We start from the raw sequence: 25180 nt of genomic DNA, 5'->3' as shown, positions 1-25180 counted from the left end.
TAAAATTAGGATTACTCATACCCCAACCCTGGCTCGAACCCATGCCCATGGTTTGAATGCTGTAGGTCTTACTGCTTGCGCCCCCTATCCCTGCAGTTTGCGTCTGTTGCCCTATGTAGCAGCAACAGCCTTTTGGACAACTTTTTTTGGCTTTGATGTGTCGCATGTTTAAGGAGCGGTAGGAATTGTTCAAACAATGACCCTCTAAATGATGACAATGCGTCTCAAAAGGCAAAAACTACTCTAAGCTTCAAGCTTGAGGAGCTTCAAAAATTGCAAAAATTAGGACCTTAATCATAGTGACAGGGCACAATAAAAGAACAAGTAATATACCATAGAAAAATAAAAAGGAGGAAAGGAAGAAAGAAACACAGGAGTGGATGGAAAAAAACTATTTTTCGAGCCCATAAAAATTCGAATTGTTCGACACTAACTCAGGTGCGAACCAATGCCCCTCACTTAGGAGTATCATTCCTTAGGTATCATAGGTCTCATCCCTTACGCTACCGATAGCATCTGACTTTCACTATTGCTCTTTCTATATCAGCAATATTTCGATCAATGCTTTTATCGTCTTGCTTTTTTCTGCGACATGTTTAATGAACGCAAATACATGTGCAGAATGGGGGCTTTAAAATGGGGGTATGGTGCGTCCCAAAGCGCTTGTGCTTCGCTCGGCTGCAGCTCTAAAGGCTGTTAAAGCATGTGACGATAGGAGCGCTGTTAACCAATTCGCTTAACTGCGACTTTCTTTTAAAAAAACAGTAGGTAAAAGAAGGGGAAAGATAAAAAGGTTGAAAAATAAAAAAAAATAAAGACAAAAGTGGGTCAAAGACGACAACCCTTTTTGGTTTTTGGGTGAAGAATTTAATTTTTTGGCACTAAACAGGGTGTCAGTCCAAACCCCTCGCGTAACTGCCAGAAGTCTTATCCCTGATTTGCCCATGCGTAGTGCATTTGTCGATTGCTCTTACTACATCAGCAATTCTTCGGTCATTGTATTTATCGGCTCTCGTGTTTTTGAAATGCAGCGTGCTTATTGAGCGCAAGACTTGTTCAGATTAGAACCTAAACTTTACCAGAGAAAGATGAGAAAGAAAGAAAAGAAAACCAAAAGAAGCAAAATTAAAGGAATAAACGTGACGAAAAAAGCAAAATATTGTCGTACAGGGAACTATTCCTCTTATTCCGCGCAACTCCGAATTGAACCCCTGACCCTGGATAAACAGCTTTTGCCTCTATCCCAAACGCTACCTATACAAAAAGTTTAATTCGATTACCCTTTCTAATAAGCTAATTTTTGGTAGGTCGCCACTTGCCTCGCGTCTCTTTGGTATGCGCTTTACTCAATGAGCGCCAGAACATGTGCAGTTTAGGAGCAAAACGTGGAGTTAAAAAGCATCTCAACGCGCTCGCGTTGCGTTTGGCTGTAGCTCTAAGGACAGTTAAAGCATGTGAAGAAAAAGCTGTCGACCATTGCGCTCAATTGCGATTTACTTTCAATAGAATACTAATAGACCCACAAAACCATCAAAAAAACTAAGGTTTCTGTTTCGCACCAACGCGAGCTCGAACCCAACCCCCTCGCTTCACAACCATCGGTATCACCAATTACGCTACCATTCCCTTTTCTTTTGCTCTTTCTACATCGGCAAATTTCTACACCAAAGTCTTTGTGATTCGCTTGTTTCTGCTATGCCGCATGCTTAATGAGCGTGAAAGATGTGCAGATTCGGAGCTTCAATATGATGGCATAGCACGTCTCAAAAGGCATGTATTACGCTAGGCTTCATTCTTAAGGACAGATAAAATTTGCGATAATAGGAATACTATTAAAAAATTGAGCTTAAGTGCGACTTACATCTAATATAAAAGTTACGCTAGGCCACCTATTTAAGCACCGTTGAAACACGTGAGAATTTGTGCTTAAACATTGTGGAACAGCATTCGACATAGAATTAATATATAGATAAAGATAGATAGATAGATAGATAGATAAGAAAAAGTATTCTTTAACGAAGAAAGATAAGAAAAAATTAAAGAGAAAGAAAAAGAAGGCAAGAGAGAAAGCCGGGAGTGGAACAAAAGCAACAATTACCCGTACTTGGATCAATAAAAAAAGTCAATTTTAATCGGATGCGATCCCACGCCCCATACGAAACCAAGGGTCTTTTCAATTACGCTACCGATGCGTATTGCATTTGGCTATTGCTCCTTCCGAATCCGCAAAATGTTGGTCTTTAATGGCTCATCTGTTTTGGCAAACTCATAGAACGCAAACTTCGTGCAGATTCAATGTCAAAATCTGACAAAAAAAGAGAAAGAGCGGAAAGAAAATGAAAAACGAAATGGAGAGAAATAAAAGTAAATAAAAAAGAACAAAATGACGGCTTGCTGACAGTTCAGTTAAAATTGCATCACCAGATGAACAAAAAACAGATTTGAAGTGATCGTGACGTCATTGGGTTACATCCCACGTCAAAAAAATGACTACGAAATAACCTTGAGAAGGCCAATAATAGCCCCCTGTTATTGCTGTGTGGCCATTAGTAAGAATAAATATATATCGGCTAACGTTGAAAAATTGATCTCGAGTGAAGGGTGGGGCGCAAATTTTTATATATGTGTGCAAAAATGTCAGATGAAGATGGGATTTGGACCTCGACCTCCTGAGTCCGATTCCTTCACCTCGACAGAGGCTTTAACCACAAGGCTATTAGTTCTTCGTCATCGCCCCTCTAACAAATGTTTTTGTTTGAGTAACAGTTTTCATTTCTCAGTGAGAGCAATTGAAATCATTCAAAGATCAAGAAGAACTGCCTGAAAAAAAACTTGAGAAGTGAATATTATTTGCGTTAAAAGTCACACGTTTACAATAAATTCTTCTCATTCGAGGGCAGTTAAAAATAGTGAAGAACAAAAATACCTATAATTAATTATAAATATGAAAATTTCTCAAATGAAAAATATTATATGGACAATTATTAGTTTGAACAATTGTTATATGAACAATTATAAATTACGGATCACAATAAGGGACAAAAATAAGTAGGGACAAATAGGGTAGGGACAAATAAGTAGGGAAAAATTAGGGACAAATAATGTTGTTTAAGTAAAATTTGAGGATCTACTAGAGAAAAGTTGCTTAAGTTCCCGACGTTAGTGTTCTGAAAACCCAATTCTATGGCACTAAAATTTAGTCGATTTTCTTTGCAAAGACTTTGTTGGCCCCTAGAGATGATAAGGAGAGAACGAAATGGAGAAAGAAGAAAATAATGAATGAATCAGACAGAACGAAAGGAAGATATAAATAACAAATAAAACCAAAGATACCAAGGGAAGAAAAAGACAGCCAACTCGTTTTTATCCCAATACATTATGCATTCTTTTCCTCCCCTGCTCCGACTCGATTCCATGCACCTCGCTTCACAGCTATAGGTCTATTCCCTACCACTATCGACGTCTGTTCTTTGTGACTATTGAACTGACTACATGTGCAAAATGTTGAACAATTTTTTTTCTCTAGCTTGTTTTTGCTAAGATGCATGCTTAATGAGAACAAAAATATTTTCAGATGATGAGCTTCAGCATGGACGTGTGAGCTGCAAGTTTAAGTAAGGATTGTAAAAACTTGTGAAGTTAGGAGTGCTGTTAACCATTGCGCTCAAGTGCGACTTGCCATTAATATAAGCAATTGAAACAATGATTAATGCCGCATACACTTCGTCCTCATCTTGTCCAAGGAAGTATTTTTGTAAATGAGCTCTCGTACTCATTTTGTCTCTGACGGGAATCAATCTGACGGTCTGCAGCTTGGGAGGTTAATGCGTATCGTACATTGCAAAGTGGAACAAATTTAAAAATGAGTTTTCTCCAAACTGGGAAAACTGGTCTTTAATTCTATTCATCTAATACCAACTGGATTCCAGCCCAATTTCAATAAAGCCCTCCGCCTGCCAACTTTCTTTCTCAAAAATAAAATCTCCCACTTTTTCCTATATCAACCTTTTCTTCCGTGAAAGTGCCCAGCGACCACCGAAGGACTGTTTCAATCTTTTCAAGTCATTAAGATGGGTTGCACCAATTGTCTATTTTCAACTTGCAGGCATTATTTTAGCCAAATTTTACGCGTGAGATTTGAGAAGCTTCCCGTTTAAATTCCGGGTAAGAGTTTGATTGTAATGACATGCCGGTAGAGCCCCACCCCCACCCCGCTCAATGAGACAATCGCTCGTGTGCCTAAGCAACCACTGAAGCAAATGTAGTGTATCCAACAGAATATAATTCCGCAGTCACAGAACCATTATTACGATATCTGCAGACGAATCATGCCGTGTATGTTTTATTAATGAAAATAATCCCTTGAAAATCATTTTGAACACAATTAGTGTGGAAAAAACTGCATAACCGTTGCGCCCTTTTCTTGTTTGTTAGGCGTATAGTTTTTATTGGTATTTTTTCCAACTCATATTTCGCAGGGCCATATCAGGGTCTGAAATTTTGCGAACTTGCCATCATTGTATAGCTATATTATGACATCCATTTGCGCTATAAGTTAATTTGGATTTCGGTATTGTTATGAAATATTGGTCAAGAAAATGATTGAAACAACTTCACGATTGATTACGGGCAACAGATTAAAATAATTCCAATTTAAGATAGAAATTTTGAATGAAAAATTTCGTAAATCAGTAAATAATTTATTCCAGCTGACTTTGCAGCCAACAAAAAAGTGAATAAAATGTCAGATCACAGCCGCAAAGATCAATCTGCCCGTTCTGTGTATTAATCTCTGCTGCTAAACAGCTCAACAAAAACGATGGAATTTTTGAGTTTTTATATTAACGTCTTTTAAGTCAGTACTAGGGCACACTGTTAAAGACAAAACACAGATGTATAACCATATGAGCTTTTTGACCCAATCGAGCAAACGTGAGCTGTATCAAGTTCTTTAGGCATAAAATAATTTTCCTTAATGAATTTGCATTTTAAATGTTTAAAACCATCAAAATTTAGAACATTAGTTTAGTTCATTTGAGACAGAAAAAATCAGTAATCTTGTGAAAATTTCTGGATAGATGCAATAATTCAACCTTATTTTTTCAGTTGATTTTGACAAAATTGGTATCTTTATTTTCATCCTATGGATCCAATAAAAAGCATTAAAGAAAAGACAAGCCTTGTTTATAGACACAACTAAATTACAAATTAGATTTTGTTCAAATTTTGGAAAGAATTGTTTTTTTTACCTACGCGAAGTTCTCTAAATAAAAGAGTTCAAAATTAACAATACAAAGTAATGACCAATAGGATGTCAAGGTTTCTAAATTCAATACAGTCTTCCTTTATTCTGGAGAGCCAAATAATTGCCACTTAAAAATATTCGAGCACACGATTATTACAGTTGAGGATCATTTCAACAACACATTTTAACCCAAGTATAGTTATTTCATTGATCTGGGCAAAGAAGGGACAAATGCGGTATGGAATGCTATTGTTTGATTTAAAAAAATTTCCTTCTCGACGTAAGATTTTTCAATCTTTTCTTAACTGGCTTTTTGTTTATCTGGCAACTATCTAATTACCTTTTTTATGAACTTGAATTACATACACACATATATATATATATATATATATATATATATATATATATATATATATAATCATATATATATATATATATATATATATATATATATATATATATATGTATATGTATATATGTATATATATATATATATATATATATATATATATATATATATATACCATCTCACTAAATCTATATTGTTATAAAATTTAAGGAACAATATTTGGATATTTTAGAAATTTGGATTTTTTTAGAAAACTGTGGGAAGTTTCTTTAACAAAAACGTTTGAAAAATCTAACGTTTCATTTACTTGAAGTAGCATGTCTCCAAGACAATAGTCTTCAAATAATTACAAAAAAGGTCGACGCAAACCGAATCATAGCTGACACTTATTCAGGTTGTGGTCAAGCAATCCGATAATAAAGTGAGCCGAAATTTGGAAAGAGTACAAATAAGCCGAAAAGTTTTGGGATGTCCGTATTTTAAGTTGACCTGGCGGGCCAGTGGGCGCGCTTTACGATTTCAGGATATAGCAGATGAGAAGCACGGACAGCGGTCCGTTGAAACTCGGACCCACTAGATGTCTAAAAATTGATCTTTTTTGTTTCTTTGGTGCATCAGAATACATTATGCACTGTAATACTATGCGCAGTGTTGATTGTAACCGTTAACAATGTTTCATTTCTGATAGTTTAAATAACTATTACATAACTTTCGGCTTAATTTTACTTCGGCTTTCTTTTAAACCCTTTTCATGGGTTCTTTTTTGGGTCTTTAGCAACCACGGCATAAATTTTAAATCCAGACAACTAACGTATGGTCCTTTGAGCTCACCAGGCTCTCTTTTTAAATGACAAAAACAAAGAAAAAAATATACAAACCTAACAAAACAGTATCAACGGTAACTTGTTAGATTCTCTTATATTCTCCAGCTATGAAATCTTTTTTGCGCAAACAAACACTCAATTTGCTAAAACATGAGATTTTCTACGGAGTGCAGTTGTCAGTCACTCAAAATCAATGTTGGAAACAAATTTTTTGCGAGATAAATTTAGGTGGCGCACTTAACCACATTTTTTCATATTAAAGAATTAACTTTGGTTTTAGTCACTAAAAAAGCCCAATGTAGCATGAAATTATCATTGATAGAACAGACTTCTGTTCTGAAGGAAATTTGGAAGAGGAAAAAATCTGTCTTTTTTATAAAAATTGCTTCATTTCCTCATACATTCATTCACATGCATGAAAAACAGTGTAATTTTTCATCACACGAAGAAAATTTTCTTGTGTGAAATCACACGGGACGCATTTTTCACACGAAAAATTTTTAGGGTGATTTCACACGAGATATTTTTAGGGTGATGCTTTTATGTTACAATAACTACGTTTATATAATGAAAGTTCCATTTATCTAATAGCTGAAAATAAAATTTTATTACTTTTGCTTCTCAGATATTTTCTCAGACATATCTATATTTTTTGTTTAAACTTCTTCAAATCAACGTGGAGAATTGCTGAGTTTTATGCGCCCACGCAGTACCAAGGAATCTCATTATTTTCTCTTCGAGAAAAAATTTGATGAACTCACGGATACAGAACATCCAGAACTTGGAACCAGCCCAGAAATGCCAGCACTCCAATGATATAGAACCCAATTGGGTACAACCAGTAGGTCCCATGAGGAACAAGGATAGATAGAGCGTAGATGCCAGCCAGTATATTAGTCACAAGAAGTCTGGACTTGGATATTAATCCAAAGTTGGTCAGGGATTTGAAGTAGTCGTCGGCTGACATTCGACGCATGTACTCAAACAAAACAATTGGTTGATTTTGTTACGGTTTTTCACTTATCGAGAACGTTTAGTTCATTTTTCAATAAAGTGCAAATTTTCTTTTGTTTTCAAAATATTTTGAAGGCAATAAAATTTCGTCATTATTTTTTATTATTTGCCTTTTTCATATTATTGATGAAAATTCATTTCAACTATGAATTAATTGAGTAACTTCCTTTTCAAGTGAAATTATATTTTGATATATTTGAAGTCCGGCTTGATGAACAGTTTTTATTCCTAAAGGAAGATATTTTGAGGCATCATATTTGGTTCTGGGAAAGCAAATTCTATTGCTTTGAAACAACCTTCATGATAGTCTCAACCAATTACTAATTAATTATATAAGGATTTGATTCTACAGCTTTAAAACTCTACTATCCTTCAAAGCCGCAAGCCTAGAAGTTAAATAGCTTGTTCCAGTGGGCATATGGGGTAGTGGTCAGTTATCGGGAACCTCGTAAAAGAGTTTCCTTGTCGTGGGTCGAAAAGACTGGTGTTTTTAAAATTAAAAAGGAACTAGAGGGTAAGTGTCTCTCTCTACTTCAATCAAACCTGCTACTCAAAGCTTCGCAAAACTGCCATTCAAGAATTTTGCAAAACTCTTTTCTACAATCGAACCCTAAATACTTTAGCTAATTTATCTATCTCCCGTTTGACCAGTCTACTTAGTTCTCTTTTTGGTCAACCTCTGCTGCTTTGATTTTAAGGACATCAGGATACAAATCGTTTCGCATATAACTGGAAATTCTTATACCAACTCCTCCTCCCGCACTTCTCTGTAAAAGTGCAGATGATTTGGTGAAGATCTGGCTTGCCGAACAAAATCGACTTTTTTTGCATAAAAAGTAATGTGAATTTTGAATTTGTCTTTCATACATGTTTCATCGATGATTCATTTTTACGATTTTTGTCAAAATGTGAAATTTGCTTATTTTTGGTATAAAGGCTTCCTGGATTCATGTAACTAAACTTTATAGTATCTGATTTTCCTTATGACTAAAACTGAAACTATCACTGCTGGATGCGGGAAGGGGGATATTTGATTTCCCCAAATTAACGCAATCATTGGTGTAACGTAAACTTGGAAACTGGTAGATGTCGAAGAAAAAACTGATGCGACCACTTATTGCCCTCGGGATTCTTCATGTTGACGCTATGCTTCATGCTAAACAAATCAATTGAAGGTCAAATCAAGCAGTGAAGTTAGAATATCATGACAGGCGAAATTTAATGCAACATTCTGTCAAAGCCATATTGATTTGTTCACTTCTATCATTTATTTATATTTAGTAAATATCTTTAGTACATGATTATCATACATGAAGTGAAACTCAACTTAAAACTATCTCAACATCAGCAAAAACATCATCACGACCTATGTTTATTGCATCTGCATCTTTACAATTGGTTTGCGAATCAACCTGTTATTGATGAAAAACATTGGACAAAATTTCTACACGATTAAAAATTACCATGACATTAAATTTACACTGAAAGGATGACGTTATGGAAAACTGTTCACATTCTGTCGACATCTTTATCTACAACCAATCAGAGATGAAATTTTGACATGTAAACCCACGTGACCAGCAGCATAAAAAGAGCTTGAAGAACTACGAAACATTAGGGCACATTTGCAAATTTTGTCCAATTAAACTGACCTAGAGTGCGTATTGAAACAAATTTCTTGATCGGTAAATTACTCGTTATTGCGCTGTGTTTCTGTAGCCCTTACTGGTGATTTTACAACATAGATAGCTTTGATTCGATGAAAAGAGAATTAACTTTTGATTTTTTCATTCTTTCCTCCTGAGGAACAAAGTCCCTAAGTAAAAGAGACTCTGTGCAAACCACAGAGTAAATTGCTCTTACCAGCTTTAACGGAGCCTAATGTAGTTCAACATTGGCGTTATTGAAGTCAATAGAAAGACTTGCTAATATCAAAGTTAGAAAAGCATTTCTGTTTTTCGGTTACATTTACAGTATTTTAACCTCTTTAACAACTGCTGATTGTAGCAGGCTGAAAATTTTGAAAGTTATAGCCAAGTTATATGGTGATGTTTTGTTGTAGTGATAATTTCCAAATTCGAGTACAATTTCGTGTTAGTAACAAAACTCAAGCCAATCTTGGATTGTTTCAATTTGTTATTTTGTTATTCTGAGCAAAACTGCAAAGTAGTTAAACTGCAATACTGAGCAGTTAGATATTGAGACTAATTGTGCAACAAGTAATGCAATGGTAATCTGCAGTATAGCGGATAATACAGTTCACAAAAGGTAACTGCAAAAAGGTAACTGCAAAACTGGACAGATTTGAAACTGCTGAAATGAAATGGGCGGTGTAAATTTTTCCTTGCCTTTGATATGAGAGAAGCTGTTACACTTTAATTTTTTTAACCGTTTTTGTGATTTAAAGTCAAAAGCGTCACACGAAAAATTGAACAGGACCCAAATATTAAGCATTGTTCGAGAGCATTTGTGCATTTAATAAATCATATTGGTAAAACTAAACCTAACTTTTAGTTTGTCCACTTGGCTTCGTTTCTGTTATATTTTACAATTTTTTGTGGAATTTTTTTGTTTCTTTCTACTTTACCTGTAGGGTCATGGCGAGCATGAACAAGAACACGAGGTCTAGACCAGCCGTGAATCCCAGCCAATAGCAACAGGCCACCACTCCAGTACTCATGTCCTAGTAGCACATCATATGTACGAAGGGTCAGGTTCCATGTGCCCAAAATGGGGATACAAGTCAGCATTTATCTTTTTTTGTTCATTTCAAGCTTCCTTCAATCATTCACGCCTCTTTGAAGTCAACCTGGGCCATGCACTATCATAGCCGAGTGGTTAATAATAGCTCGAGATATTTTGTTAGGGGGTCTTAGCAGGAGCTTTTGCTCTGAAAATGAAGCAGTACTGAAAGCCAACCAACATCTCTAACTTTAACTTACAAGTCTACTGTGATAGCCATTGGACGAACTGGTCTTAAGCTCTCGCACTTGGGCATCTCTTTTAACCCATTCAGTTGTTCTTTCTTCTACCTCAAGTAAGTCATGGTAAGTATAGGAATTGAGCAAACGACCATTAGGGTGACACACACCCTAAAGGATTTGAGCATATCGGCCTTTAGGGTGAGTGTCACCTTAATGGGCGTTTGCTCAGTTACTATATATACCATTTCTCAAGTATTGATCTCTCTAGCCAACTATATATTAAACATCAAGAGCTCTTTGTCAAGCTTTTTTAAAAAAGGAAAAACAATGAATCATTCAAACAATATGAAAATTCAATGTTTTCCAGAGGACTTACATTGATATAACTGTCTAGCATGTCAGTGTAGTTGCTAGTGTTTTTGATGAGTACAAAGTTGGGCACTCTCACTCGGCGTATCTTGTCAATGGCCATCACTGTTGTGGCTCCCACGTGCACTATGTACAGTATGGCCACCATGGACATGAAGCGACGGCCGAATTTATTCCTATCAACACACACACACACACACACACACACACACACACATCCTATCCTACACAAAAGCTCTCAAACTTTCTTCCACACACATAATGACATGTAACATTTATCTCTTAATAGCAATTAAAAAGCCTCCCTAAAATTTGGATTACGTTGTAAAAGTGTAAATTCATAATTTGAGGCTGTTTTGGCCTTTCCTGGACAACCCTACAAATTCTCATATAGTTATTATTATTCACAATAAAAAAGCTATACGGTAACTGCGAATAAAGGTAAGGCAAAATGCACGAATTTCGCTATTTGCATTGGTGAATAACGCAACTGTTGTCTACAATTTCGAGCCTAAAATCATATTGCTCGAATTCAATTAGTAATTAATTGAGACCCCAACCGGATAAATAATTGTAATTGTTCTAGTGAGCTCCCATATGGGTAGTAGCACACACGGATTTGTTCTAATTTTGCCCCTCCCCCAGTCCTATATAACCAGTCTGTTTGCACCCTCCAAATTTTTTCCTAATTTTTTGTCCTTAGAGATGCTTCAGTTTACTCACTATATATTGTCGGTACCGGCAGCCAATTGGATGGATTTCTGTTTCCGGTTGTCAGTGCCACCGGATTTCAAACAGAGATTCAGTCTATAAGGCAAGAAGCACTCAAATCTATGTTGTCAATATGTAATTATTTTACTTCTAACATTTGCTCGATTCTAGCGGTTATTTTTTATTACTTCTCTACTATAGTGGAGACATTGAATTGAACCCCGGTTCATACTAAAAATGCAGTGGAATTTTTCACAATTGCCTGAGGGCCTGTCCCAAAAATCTAAAAATAATCCGTCTAAACTGTTGGAGTTTAAATAAAAAATCCATCGAATTAAAACATCTAGTCAATGACATCGTTTTAATTGCATATACGGCTTCAATGAAACATGGTTAAATACGTTTTCAAAACTGACACTATTTGAAACACAGAAAAGTGATTAGACCTATTTGAGAAATGACAGAGGCGAAGCGAAGAAAGTTGGTGGTTTAATGTTGCTAATACCAAAAACAATGAACGCAAAGTTGCGTACGGACTTTGAAGACATGAATGAAAATTGTGAAAGCATGTTGGATCAATTTACTCACCTAAAAACCAGGCAAAAATTTATGATCAATCTTTCGTACTGTCCCAATAAAGAGTTTGCTGACGAATTCCTTGAAAACTAGCCGGAGGGCTAGATCGGGCGGCGGTATCTCAAAACATGCCGGTAATATTAATGGGAGACTATAATTTGAACTATTGGGACCAATCAGATCATTAAAAAATTGATACAGTTGTTGTTCCCTACAATTTAAATATCAATAACGTGTCACAAGCCTCTAGAATAGGAAACAAAAAAAGGAACATCAATTGATTGTTTTATAGCGGAACGATCATTAACGATAAACAAAATTTACGTTTTTGATACCTTGATCAAAACTGACCATATGGCAACACTCTCGATTTTAAATTTAACGCTCAATAAAAAACCAGCCGTTAGTACAAAGTTGGTTTTTTTATAAGACAATTTTAGGTAAAAAACATTTCAAAAACGATTAAAAACTCAGATTGGAATTTTTTACTCAATAAAAGACATAGAAACAATATACACAACTTTTGAAAAAATTGTTCTTGGTGCAAAAAGAACTCATGCTCCGTTGACAAACGTATATATACGCAACGATAAACCCCTGTTCTCTTTAGCACAAAAATTTGTTAGCACAACAACTTGACAGTTACAAACGAAGAAAGAACATCTACTTGACAATGAAATTTTTGACAAACTACTCAATACGAGAAATCAATTGAGCTCCAACTACAAGAGAAATTTTGAAAAATTTCAGAAACAGTTGATTGAGAGTAACTCAAGCAGTTGAAAAATGGATTGTTATTAATGAAGTTAGAAACTTCAAAAGAACAGCAACGAAAGTCGACTGCTTAAAAAATAGCTTTGGTAAGTTAATAACAAATAAACAAGAGATTGCTAATCACTTCAACTACCTTTTAAATCAATTAGGGGCTTTTAAAATTAATAATAATGATATAAAATATTAGGTTGAAAAGCACACTCGGTTCCTCTAAGGTTTAGATTTGTAACCAGCCATGAATGCCTAAGAGTGCTTCGTGACTTAAACAAAGATAAACCACTGGGTCCTTCTAACTTGCCTGCTTGGGCACTTAAATTAGGAGCACCAGAACTAGCTAAACCGTTGTGTTTTCTGTTTAATGAATATTTGAGGCCGAACAATTTCCTTCAAAACTAAAAATTGCTCACATCACTCCTCTACTCAAAAGGGTGATATTGACAACCCATTAAACTATAGAACAATCTTTTTAACGCCTGCCTTATCAAACGTTTTTGAAAAACTTCTAACAGAGCAAATTGAAGAATATCTTCACAAAGTCAATATCTACAACAAAACGCAATTTCGGTTCCGGAAAAATTATTCCACAATAGACGCACTGGTATATTTAACAAACAATACGCTGCAAACTTGATGAAAAAGACCAAATAGCAGCCGTTTTCCTTTATTTATCAAAAGCGTATGATTCGATAAACCAGGAGAATTTATTTGCAAAACTTGAAACCTTGGGTTTTACCGATTCAACCAAGAATATTATCAAACGTTATCTAAATGATAGGTTTCACTGTGTCAAAGTAAACAATGTAGAATCGGACTGGTTGAAATTAATCAGAGGGGTTCCGCGAGGTACGGCTCTCGGTCGCCTTTTATTCAATATTTACGTTATTGACCTGCTATTCAACATAGTCTCTAACATAGTTCAATAGGCAGATGACACAGTCATTTTCTCTTCCGAAAAGAAGGTTCAACATAGTCTCCAAATTCTTGAAAAAGATGTAAAAAATTTGGTTAAATACTTTGATTGCAATCTTTTTAGGGTCAATGCAGACAAAACGCAATTCATTGTTTCTGGCTCCACAGAACCTAAGGATATGTCAGTTACAATTGATGGACAAAAATTTTTTAAAAAAATGGATGTCAAAAATCTTGGGGTTACTATTGATAAAAACTCACCTTTCAATCCGAGGTAAAAAATATTTTACAAAGTATGGAACAAGGCATAAAATCAATCTATATATTACGAAACTGCGTTCCTGAAAGCTTCAAAAAAACACTTATTAACTATCTTGTTATAAGTCACCTGCAATATCCAGCAGTACTTCTATGCTCATTATCTTAGAATCTTACAACTCTCGAAAAACAATTAAACTGGGCAGTCAAAGCTTGCTACAATCGTAAAATTTGATTCATCTCACGATCTTAAACTGATGAATAACAGAATACCTGTTCGAATGTTAAGACAATATAGGGATGCACTATACACCAGACAAATTTTCAATTTTAAAAGCAAGCATTTAAAAATATTTCTGGCGTTCCATTACCAACAGCGAATTTTTATTTTCATAATCGGACGAGAAAAACAGTAAATAAAATCATTGCTAGAACTAAATACTTTGAACAGGGGGTGATCAATAGTGGTGTAAGACATCATAATGAAATTTTGAAGGCGAATGAAACCTTGTCAAAATCTTCTGTAATTGGAAGAAAATATAAAAAACTCACTTTTTAAAAAAGTTCAAGGAGGACCCAGGCCAAATTCAGTTCGGCCAATTAACGTGGCGTGAATTCAAATTGAGTTCATGATGTGTGCTGTTCCTAACAATGTATTTAATAATCTATCTATTTATCTATCATTTCAATTATTCGGTATTCACTATTCAAAAATATCTTTCCTGTTTATTTATTAATTACATACACTACCTGCATGATGTATTTTATATATCATTTCAGGAATTTACGTGTTCTTCTTTTAACTTAGTGTCATAAATCCAATCCTATGAAAGAAAAGTGCAAAATTTGTAATAATACACATAAATCGTTGCCTGCCTATTTTATGAGCAAAGTTGAATTACTTTGATTGTGTTAGTTTCAAAATTTCACTGCATCATTAAACTGTAATTGCCATTTGTGCATAATTGTAAATGCAAATGTATGACATGCAAACAATTTGCTTTTATATGTGTAAGTGCGGGGGTGGAGGGGGCGTGGATAAGGGTGACAAGGGGCGTGGACAAGGGTGACAAGAGGCGTGGACAAGGGAGACAAGGACGTGGACAAGGGTGACAAGGGGCGTGGACAAGGGTGAAAAGGGGGCGTGGACAAGAGCGACGACAGCGCTTCACGCTTGTTGAGAAAGAGGCGTCGTGGATAATTGTGACGGATATTGCCAAACTTGGGAGTGGGTTTCAACTGAATTTGGAAATGTCACAAATGTCCACACAGCCACTTACAAGCTTAATCTTAAAACATAGTCGTGAATATTAGTGACAAGCTTTATCTTTTCAACAGTTGTCCCCCCTTTGGTACCTAGTCGAGAATCCACTTCTGTGCTATACTTTACCACAATATTACTTGCTCTACACTTTGGATAGCCGATTAACTTTTTCATCGCAATTGCGAACCGCTAATCACGGCTAGGCCTCTTATGCGTTGTAGGATGTAATCTGGAAATTGCGGGTCGGTTATCAAGGCATGTCGAAATTGTTTTGCTTTGTATTCCAGTTCGGCTAATTAAAATATCATGCCGTTCTTTATTCTATTCAGTTTAATATAGTATGCGCATACGTTATTAGTCTTCTCTGATTTTATAATAAATCACTCACTTAAATTCTATTCAAGAATATAGCCTCTCCTTCTGCAAAAAAAGGGGGGGCAATTGATGAAAAGATCCGACAGTAATAATAGAGCTCGAGTAATAATAGAGCAAGTTGCGCTTTTATTATGTAATATTGACAAAAAAACAATTAAACAGCACAAGGGTCAAATTTTTGTAAATTACGTGAGTAACATGTGGTAACAATAACCAAAAGTGCAGAAAACTGACAATTTCCGCTCATTTCTGTCATAATCTAGACTCATTTCTTACATAAAGCGCAATATTGTAACATTTTTGCGTAACAATATACCTTAAAAACGTCTTAAATTCATAACATCACCATGGCTCTGAACTATTGCGCACATCCTTGTTGCGCACAAAATTAACCAAGAATAATAAATAGACAGCTGATTAAACGATCACCAAATAAGGAATATTACTTGACATAAACTCAATCTGATTGGCTAGATTAAAGTACAAGCAATTTAAGTATGATCTGCCCTAATAACTTAAACTATTTTTTTGTGTACACCAACTTTTGGGAGATATGAAGATGAATGTATGATGTCTTTTTAAATAGATACCTACCAGCGGGTCTCCATGTAACTGCAGCAGAGAGGATGAATCAACAGGCTCTCTTCCCCCCTCTCCGATAGCAACTAAAACAAACAAAACAAGCCACTAATGCAGATCTGAAGTTAACAAATGGACACTTACCCTATGACCCGGTAGAACATGACCCTTAATAACTGACCTCTTAGCATGTTTTATAATGGTACATTTGTATACTAATTGTAATGGATAGTCTCATTGACCTCTTACTGCGCTGTACAAAACAAGCATCAGTTTGTTCACAAATCCAAACGAAATTAATGTTCAAGGGGAACAAGAAACAAATATTTTTAATGCGTTACTGTCAACCTCTTTCTTATCTTTTTTGAGGAATTTTAGCAAATTAAATTTCTGAGATGATTGCTGAATTCGCCCAATTGGAATAGTCTCGCCCAGTTGATCCCAACACTCAAAGCACTTGATCCTCTCAACCAAACATGTAATGTTGATTTATCGTTTAAAAACCCTTCATTTTCAACAAAAATGATTTTATAAAACAAAATGATAAGATGTATCCACCTGTAGTTATTTCAAGTAATAGATGATTCTGCATTGATGTATAATATCAAACATGTGCAACAACCCACCACTGTACAGCCAACAGGAATTACAAAAAAAATAGCGAACCAACTGTTTCCAGAACCTGCTCTGGCAAGTTGACCTTTAAACCATAACCCTATAATAATTTGGCGATTCGGTTGGACTTATATGTCTGCTGATGGTTGTAGCACATGGTGGCCATGCTTTGAAGAAGAGAGGGTCGGAGAAACAAATAATGTTAAATGAATGATCTGACCTCCATAGTTCCACAAGGTTCGTCATTTAGTCTCATAATCTCCTCTTCAGGGAAGGTGTCCTCGCAGTACTTCTGCATCAGGAAGTGATAGTTGAACTTGATCTGTTCAATCAACCGATTTTCAAGCAACAACATTAAATGTCACAGCGATCCATTCGGAATAATAAGAGTCTGTCCTTACCCAATACTCTGGTAGATTTGGGTTGCAATCACACGTCTCAATTGACTTGTCCATCAAAGACTTAAAAAGCACAATTTTCATAACAATGACCAAAATATGATGTTCAGTGGATTCTTTGCCAGACCAGACTGGGTCAATTTTTTTGGCCGACATTAGCTCCTGCTATATAGATCGCTATTGCGTCTCAATTACGTGTAAAACATAAATCCGTTACTTACCAGACTTGTGTAAGAAGACTTTCTGCTAGCCGGACTATCAGTTTTAATTGTACCCAGGCCTGTACAGACTTATGAGAAGACATTGCTCGACCAAAATACATTATGGAAAGAACATACTTGACTCATTTCAGCTATGAAAAGACATTGGCTGGACTTGAAGTTATGCTTGACTTTAGCTCGACTCACATTTCTCTCAAAAGACTTTGACTGGGCCCCAAATTTTCTCAAAAAGACTTTAGCTCGACCAAAAGTTTTACAAAAGATTTTAGCTCAACCCAAAGTTCGGGCCGGACTTAAGCTCGACCCAATGTTTGCAAAGAAGACTTTAGCTAGACTCAAAAAGGTTTTTTAATGGTCCAATTAACATCTTTTTATAACCAATTAATCGATTAGAGTCAAGCTAAATTTTTTCGTAAGTCTGCTTTTCATTAGTCTTTTCATAAGTATGCTTTTTGCATCTAAAGTCTTGCGTGCAACTGTTTTGTTCATTTTTGCTTGTAATGTAGTCAGCACGTATGCTAATTCAATTTTTACGATGTTCAAGAATCACAATTCCCTCAAAGACCTGCAATGTTATGAAAAAAAGATAGTTCATACCTTTGGAAGGAAACACAAGCTTAATAGCGCCACATTGTTTGTAATGGTAACAGGACAGTCACACTAGGGCTACCGGGTTTTATTCAACCAAGTAATGTGGCAATATACCCAGCTGCCATAAAGCTCTATCGTGAGAGTTGCAAAATTCTTGAGTCTTTTGGCAGTTTTCCAACTGTTTCTTAAGTTGTACTGCTCTGGTGCAAAGCTGTCCAGTCTTGCTCTGGTGCTCATTCTCTATGTACAGCAGAAAAAAATTTTAAAAATTCCGAATTGGCAAATAAGCAGACTTATGAAAAGACTAATGGAGGAGATATGAAAAGACCTTACCTCGACTTTGTTGGTCAAGAAAAAAAGAAAAATAAAGGTGGACCCATGAAAAGACCTTGCTCGACTCTAATTGGTTAGGAAAAGACTCTAGCGGGAACCAAGAAAAGACCTTAACTGGACTTTTACTAGTTGCTGGACAGTGTAATTATAGTCAAATTTGCAAAATTGCCCCCCCTCCCTTACTAGACTTTTCAAGTCTTTTCTTTAGTCGAGTTCTAGACCTGGGTAAAATTTCACCTATTTTTCCCATTTTACAACATTTTCATTCGCTAAATTTGATCCCTTCCTGAAGTAATAATGCATCTTACCCTGAACGTTGTTTTCTATATCTAGTAAGATTGTTGTGTTGTGTTAATAAGAAAGTGTTCAGATTCAACCGATGTGCCGCCTACAAGGTTATCACGCAACGTTTCTTACATCTTTTTTAAAACGTATAATCAAAAACAGCAGCAGGTCTGGAATATATCCTATGGCATATGTTCTCTGTAAACCGGGACTGCATACAAACAGATCCTCTGATAACCTGATTCAAAAATTTCTAGTCTACCGCAAGGATAAGCAAAACTGGTTCTTTGTCAGGCATTTGTGCCAATTAATGCATATTAGGCTAATGTTAAAGCAACTGATTCGTAGCATTATAACTTAGGCATAGTTAGTTTCATCTGTTCATCTTTAAAGATAATGAGCAAACGCAAAAAGTTATAACCTCTGCTATCGTATTTTACTCTCTTACATATCCTAGTTATGGTAGAAGGATCGGCTTATAAGAGGTCCGGAACAGAAACAGGTGATTTCCTAGTAATCATACATGGAGGTTAAAACAAATAGTGTATGATGTGTATGACATCATTTATATCTCTACTGTTACGAAGTATTAACTGAGGAAGTACTTACCACAGCTATCTCGGGAATTGAGGAAACAACAGTCCGAAATGGAGACTCGTGTCCTGGCGCGTAAAAGGAGAACGCTTCCCTCCACCGAGAATGGCAAAGGAACGCCTCAATTGCGAACTGGAATCGGGGTTCTAGAGCCAACTCCAGAGCACTCTGGCCGTACTCGTTCAGGGTGAGTTCACATTTGAGAGACAGGAGGAGGTCAATTGACTTGGGCTGGTTGTTCTCCGCACTCAAGTGCAATGCTGTATTCTGTAGAAAAAAAAACAATCATTTATTTGTTGGATGGGTAGAGAGGTTTTATTGAGCAAAGTATCGTCAAATATCACAAATATCTTTAACGGAATATTTTAGGAAAGAACCTGTTGACGGCAAAGATGAGCTGAGCACCACATGCTTTGTGCTAACCTAATATAAGAATAATGAAAATAACTTTATACTGATCAATGTACCCTCATTTCAGGGCTGCTATCAAAAAAGATATACAAAGAGAGGTGGGGGTTTACTTTCGATACGGACTTCCACATACAGCTATAACCTCAACCACTCATTAACCCTAGCCAAAAAGGTGTAGAAACATGAGTAGTATCTACTAGGTTCCTCATGAAATTTCTGAATGGACAGCTCAGTTTTTTGTAATGAGTCTTTCTAGATATATATGAGGCGTTGACTTACCCCCTCGTTATCTTCCATGTCTATGAGTGTCTTCCTTGTTTCAAGAAGAGTCCTCATTATGTCAACATGACCTCCAATGGCTGCATAGTGCAGTGCTGTGTACCCTTTCAGATCACTGAAACAAACACAAAATAACACTCAAATCCTATCGAACAAATAGATTTATTCTGATTCTCTCACCCACCCCTCCCCCGAACAAATTACAATTTGTGTGGTTCTATAGCACGGTAGCATGTAAAAAGAGCACGTGTACCTGTAGGCGTTAAATTTATATGCCCAACAAGGAGGCTCCTTAATGTGCGTTCGCACATGATGTTCCGACCCGCGCTCATCTACATTTTTGACATAACTTTCCACCAAATGAATCTTTGAATTTAAAAAACCGTTACACAAACTACTAAATGAATAACATAATGCCATGCCTCATTACAGCATTCACGAGATCTCACAGACTTAATAAAACTACGGGAGGAGAAAATAAACAACAAAATAAGCAAAGAGAAAAAGACATTTTTTACGGCAAAAATCAACATCTAAATTTAAAAGCACCTAGTAACAACGTCAAGATACAATAAGAAAAACCGTTACTAAACAAATTTACTTTTTTGTTGATACAAAGCAGATGGGACTTTATATTTATGAGACTAGGTAACACGTTGACAAAAACAAGCAATAATGGGGCAAAATCAAAAAAATCAACCAAAACTTTTTAAACCAGTTATTTATAAATTGACATAAAAACCATTAAATTTAATAAAAAAAATACTTGAAGAAATTACTAAAAAGTCATTACAAGATCAATAGAATCTGCCATTGGTTAGACTAAGCGACAGAAACGGACTAAAGATGAAGAAAAATTGAAAAAATTGCAAACATTTTTTGGAAACACAAATTATTGAAGCCATTAAAATCTTTTGCTGTTATCTGTATTTTGTTTTTAATTCAAATGTTAATTAAAATATTTCGGTTAAAACTATACTAAAAGATTAAGTATGTTCACTTGGGCCGCATTTGAAAATCATTTGGATCTGTTATTACGCGAATGTGATTAAAGAAGAGAAAAAGGAACACAAATATTGATCACTAACAAATTTTTAATGAAATCTCATATTGTTCAACAAACAAAACATCAAAAAGAGAAAAGCGTCGAAGCCATTGAAAAATGAACCATTCATTAAAATCTTTTTCATCTCGAAATAATTTGTTAACAACAAGGGATAGTGTTTGGTATCAATTTGTTAATAACAAGGGATAGTGTTTGGTATCAACAAGAGATAGTGTTTGGCTCCAAAAAACCGACAAATATTAATAAATATATTTAAAAATACGTTTTTTTTTCAGAGAATCCGTAGTAATCAAAGCCATTAAACTCAATAGCTTTCAACGGAAATCAATAAGTAACAATAATACGTTATGCTTATAATACTGTTATAATACGTTATGCTTCGACGAGAAAGCAATAATTTTGCGTCATTTTTAGATCATCAATAAGTCATCACATTAAGTCATATGACTCTGGAGACGACAACAAATACAGGCAAAAACCAAATGAATCTGTAGAAAAGTTCGAGAAGACATTGTCGGAGCCATAAAAACCATACGTTTTTTTCCTGCAGACTTTATCTATGAGCTATTGAAAGTCTCCTGTATGCCAACAGGATCTTGCAGTGATAGGATAATGTGAGAGGTTGTCAAAAGTATTCAAAGTTATGAAAAACATAACAAAAATTTACATTTTTTTGAGAAGTGTTGGCATCGAAGTCATGCAGATAATAGTTAGAACATAAAAGCGCTAACCAGATTAATTTTGGTTGCGGTGGAAAAAAAAAGGAGTCTTTTCAATAGTGAGACTGACTTACAGTTCACAGAAACAAGTTTAAGATCGGTTAATTTAAAAAAAAAAGGTTTTTTTTCCAGCTTTTTTAGAAAGAATTAACAGCCATAAGCGGTCCACTCAAATTACTAAACAGGTTCTCTGCAGGAAGCCTGTTGCACTTTCAGTCAACGAGTCTATGTCATGGAACTACAAATTTTTATTAAAGTCTCAAAAAGAAAATTAAAATTTCATTTAAAATTACGAAAACATAGAGTCGAGGAAAAAAAATTAAACAATTCCTTAAAAACGAATTATTTGTTAAAATGGGCAACATTTGACTATATATGACGTTTGTCATTAACAGAACCTGGAATTGAAAAGCGTCTAGTCTCTAAGTGACTTGAAAAAAATGAAAAAAATTCGAAATGTTTTTTAAAATATCAGCTCTCAAATAGATATCGAATTTTTTGTAGTAAACTTCCCTATGAGACAAAAACTACCCTTTTTATGGCCTTTCGTCTGTTATAAACACAAGACTTTTTAATTTGTAGCATAAAACGTATTTTTGATTTTATATTCTTATAGAAAAAATCATATTTTGTTAAAAAAAAAAACAAATGAACAAAATCATGCCAAACATCACGTGTTCACTCAAAATTTTAAAGCTCGATAACTCCTCGAAAAACACGAAATTCAAAAACTGTTTTTAATTCCGAATTCTACGCTGGACGAGCTTTTTAATGATACCACTCACATTTCTCTACGATGAATATATCGATCGGCCAAAATTGTCTGAATAAAAAAACCCATTTGAGTATATAGTCTCTCCCCCACAAGTGGGGTCGAAACAATAAGCAGCTCGGGGGGCAGAATGGATCCGAACAAACAAAACAAATATACAATGAATGCCCACAACCTATTAAGAAAGAGTATATCAGCCACTGTGTTTAATAAAGTAAACTATTTTTTTCTGAAGTTCACTGTAAACTGTAGTGTGTCAGCTGCTCTTCATAACATTATTTGACATTGAGCACAGTAGTTGCGGTTGACCCGGGCCGAGGATTTTGCCCAAAAATAACGGGGAAAAGAGTGTAAAGAGTGTAAAAATAATATTTTTACACCGTTAGTGCCCCCCTTATTAAGGGTGGAATTCCCTGTTAGAGTGTAATTTTAGCGGTGTAATTTTAAGATTTAACGGTGGAAAAAGAGTGGAATAACTTATTACACTCTTTTGATTACACTGTTGAAACTTAAATTTACACTCTTTATTACACCGTTAAAACTTATTTTTACACTCTTTATTACACCGTTAAAACTTATTGTTACACTCTTTGTTACACCGTTAAAACTTATTGTTACACTCTTTTTTACACTCTTTTTCTATAATTTACACCCGTAAATTACACTTTAATATGTAATTCCACCCTTAATAAGGGGGGCACTAACGGTGTAAAAATATTATTTTTACACTCTTTACACTCTTTTCCCCGTTATTAAACCCTTAGTTAGGGGGGCACTAACGGTGTAAAAATATTATTTTTACACTCCTTACACTCTTTTCCCCGTTATTTTGGGCAAAATCCTCGGCCCTTAAAATGTCTCGAAAGCACGCGGTAGTCTGATCAGATGCACTAAATGAGTCTATAAATTTAGCTACAGTAGTGTCGGAAATATCTCAATTTGATTTTAAAAAATCAACTTATGAGATTTTTCCATTATGATTTGGGTGTGTTTCCCTCCTCCTTATCTCAACCGGGCTGGGGACCGGCTACGGCGGAGTTATGAACATTCAACTATAGGAGATTTTTGAGCAAAGCACTGGCCAAAAAACCAGGTCTAAACTCTATCTCCAAAGAAAATAAAAGCAAACAATAAATAAAACAATTATATAAACCATTATATAAAATTCAATAATTGCAATTTAAACGAAATATTAGCAAATTTCCGTATAAAAAACTAACTTTTTTTCTAGGAAGGTTAGGCGGACCATTCTTTTTGCATTACAACCTAAATATTACTGGTAGTGTGGGATATCAATTTGGTTCACTTTGAACAACTCCTTGACCCGATGAAAAAGACCTATTTTTAAAATTATTTATTTGAAATAATAGCAAATTTCCGTATGAAAAACTAACTTTTTTTCTAGGAAGGTTAGGCGGACCATTCTTTTTGCATTACAACCTAAATAGTACTGGTAGTCTGGGATATCAATTTGGTTCACTTTGAACAACTCCTTGACCCGATGAAAAAGACCTATTTTTAAAATTATTTATTTGAAATAATAGCAAATTTCCGTATGAAAAACTAATTTTTTTCTAGGAAAGTTAGGCGAACCATTCTTTTTGCATAACAACCTAAAGAGTACTGGTAGTCTGGGATATCAATTTGGTTCGATTTGGACAACTCCTTGACCCGACGAAATAGACCTATTTTTAAAATTCAATAATTGCAATTTAAACGAAATAATAGCAAATTTCCGTACGAAAAACTAATTTTTTTCTAGGAAGGTTAGGCGGACCATTCTTTTTGCATTACAACCTAAATATTACTGGTAGTCTGGGATATCAATTTGGTTCACTGTGAACAACTCCTTGACCCGATGAAAAAGACCTATTTTTAAAATTATTTATTTCAAATAATAGCAAATTTCCGTAAGAAAAACTAACTTTTTTTCTAGGAAGGTTAGGCGGACCATTTTTTTTGCATTACAACCTAAATAATACTGGTAGTCTGGGATATCAATTTGGTTCACTTTGAACAACTCCTTGACCCGATGAAAAAGACCTATTTTTAAAATTATTTATTTGAAATAATAGCAAATTTCCGTATGAAAAACTAATTTTTTTTCTAGGAAAGTTAGGCGAATCATTCTTTTTGCATAACAACCTAATTAGTACTGGTAGTCTGGGATATCAATTTGGTTCGATTTGGACAACTCCTTGACCCGACGAAATAGACCTATTTTTAAAATTCAATAATTGCAATTTAAACGAAATAATAGCAAATTTCCGTATGAAAAACTAACTTTTTTCTAGGAAGGTTAGGCGGACCATTCTTTTTGCATTACAACCTAAATATTACTGGTAGTCTGGGATATCAATTTGGTTCACTTTGAACAACTCCTTGACCCGATGAAAAAGACCTATTTTTAAAATTATTTATTTGAAATAATAGCAAATTTCCGTATGAAAAACTAAATTTTTTTCTTGGAAGGTTAGGCGGACCATTCTTTTTGCATTACAACCTAAATAGTACTGGTAGTCTGGGATATCAATTTGGTTCACTTTGAACAACTCCTTGACCCGATGAAAAAGACCTATTTTTAAAATTATTTATTTGAAATAATAGCAAATTTCCGTATGAAAAACTAATTTTTTTTTCTGGGAAAGTTAGGCGAACCATTCTTTTTGCATAACAACTTAAATAGTACTGGTAGTCTGGGATATCAATTTGGTTCACTTTGAAC

The 25180-nt window shown here is 35.1% G+C and overlaps 1 protein-coding gene across 1 annotated transcript in view; it reads right to left on the bottom strand.

Annotated features, from left to right (window-relative positions):
* The window catches only part of LOC142343071 (transient receptor potential cation channel subfamily A member 1-like), a 117247-nt gene that overhangs the window by 32279 nt on the left and 59788 nt on the right, over positions 1 to 25180 (bottom strand). Inside the window, exons 12-19 of the mRNA XM_075394759.1 lie at positions 19899 to 20013; positions 19224 to 19475; positions 17188 to 17247; positions 17007 to 17108; positions 16187 to 16257; positions 10733 to 10901; positions 10020 to 10115; positions 7180 to 7397 (exon numbers count right to left, since the gene is read on the bottom strand). Coding sequence (XP_075250874.1) covers positions 7180 to 7397; positions 10020 to 10115; positions 10733 to 10901; positions 16187 to 16257; positions 17007 to 17108; positions 17188 to 17247; positions 19224 to 19475; positions 19899 to 20013 — 1083 coding nt within the window. The remainder of the gene's footprint in view (positions 1 to 7179; positions 7398 to 10019; positions 10116 to 10732; positions 10902 to 16186; positions 16258 to 17006; positions 17109 to 17187; positions 17248 to 19223; positions 19476 to 19898; positions 20014 to 25180) is intronic.

This window comes from Convolutriloba macropyga, chromosome 7 (genome assembly GCF_964194025.1).
Source record: "Convolutriloba macropyga chromosome 7, txConMacr16.3, whole genome shotgun sequence".
NCBI lineage: Eukaryota > Metazoa > Xenacoelomorpha > Acoela > Convolutidae > Convolutriloba > Convolutriloba macropyga.
Note: the sequence above shows the minus strand (reverse complement) of the source record. Positions and strands in the feature narration are given on the sequence as shown.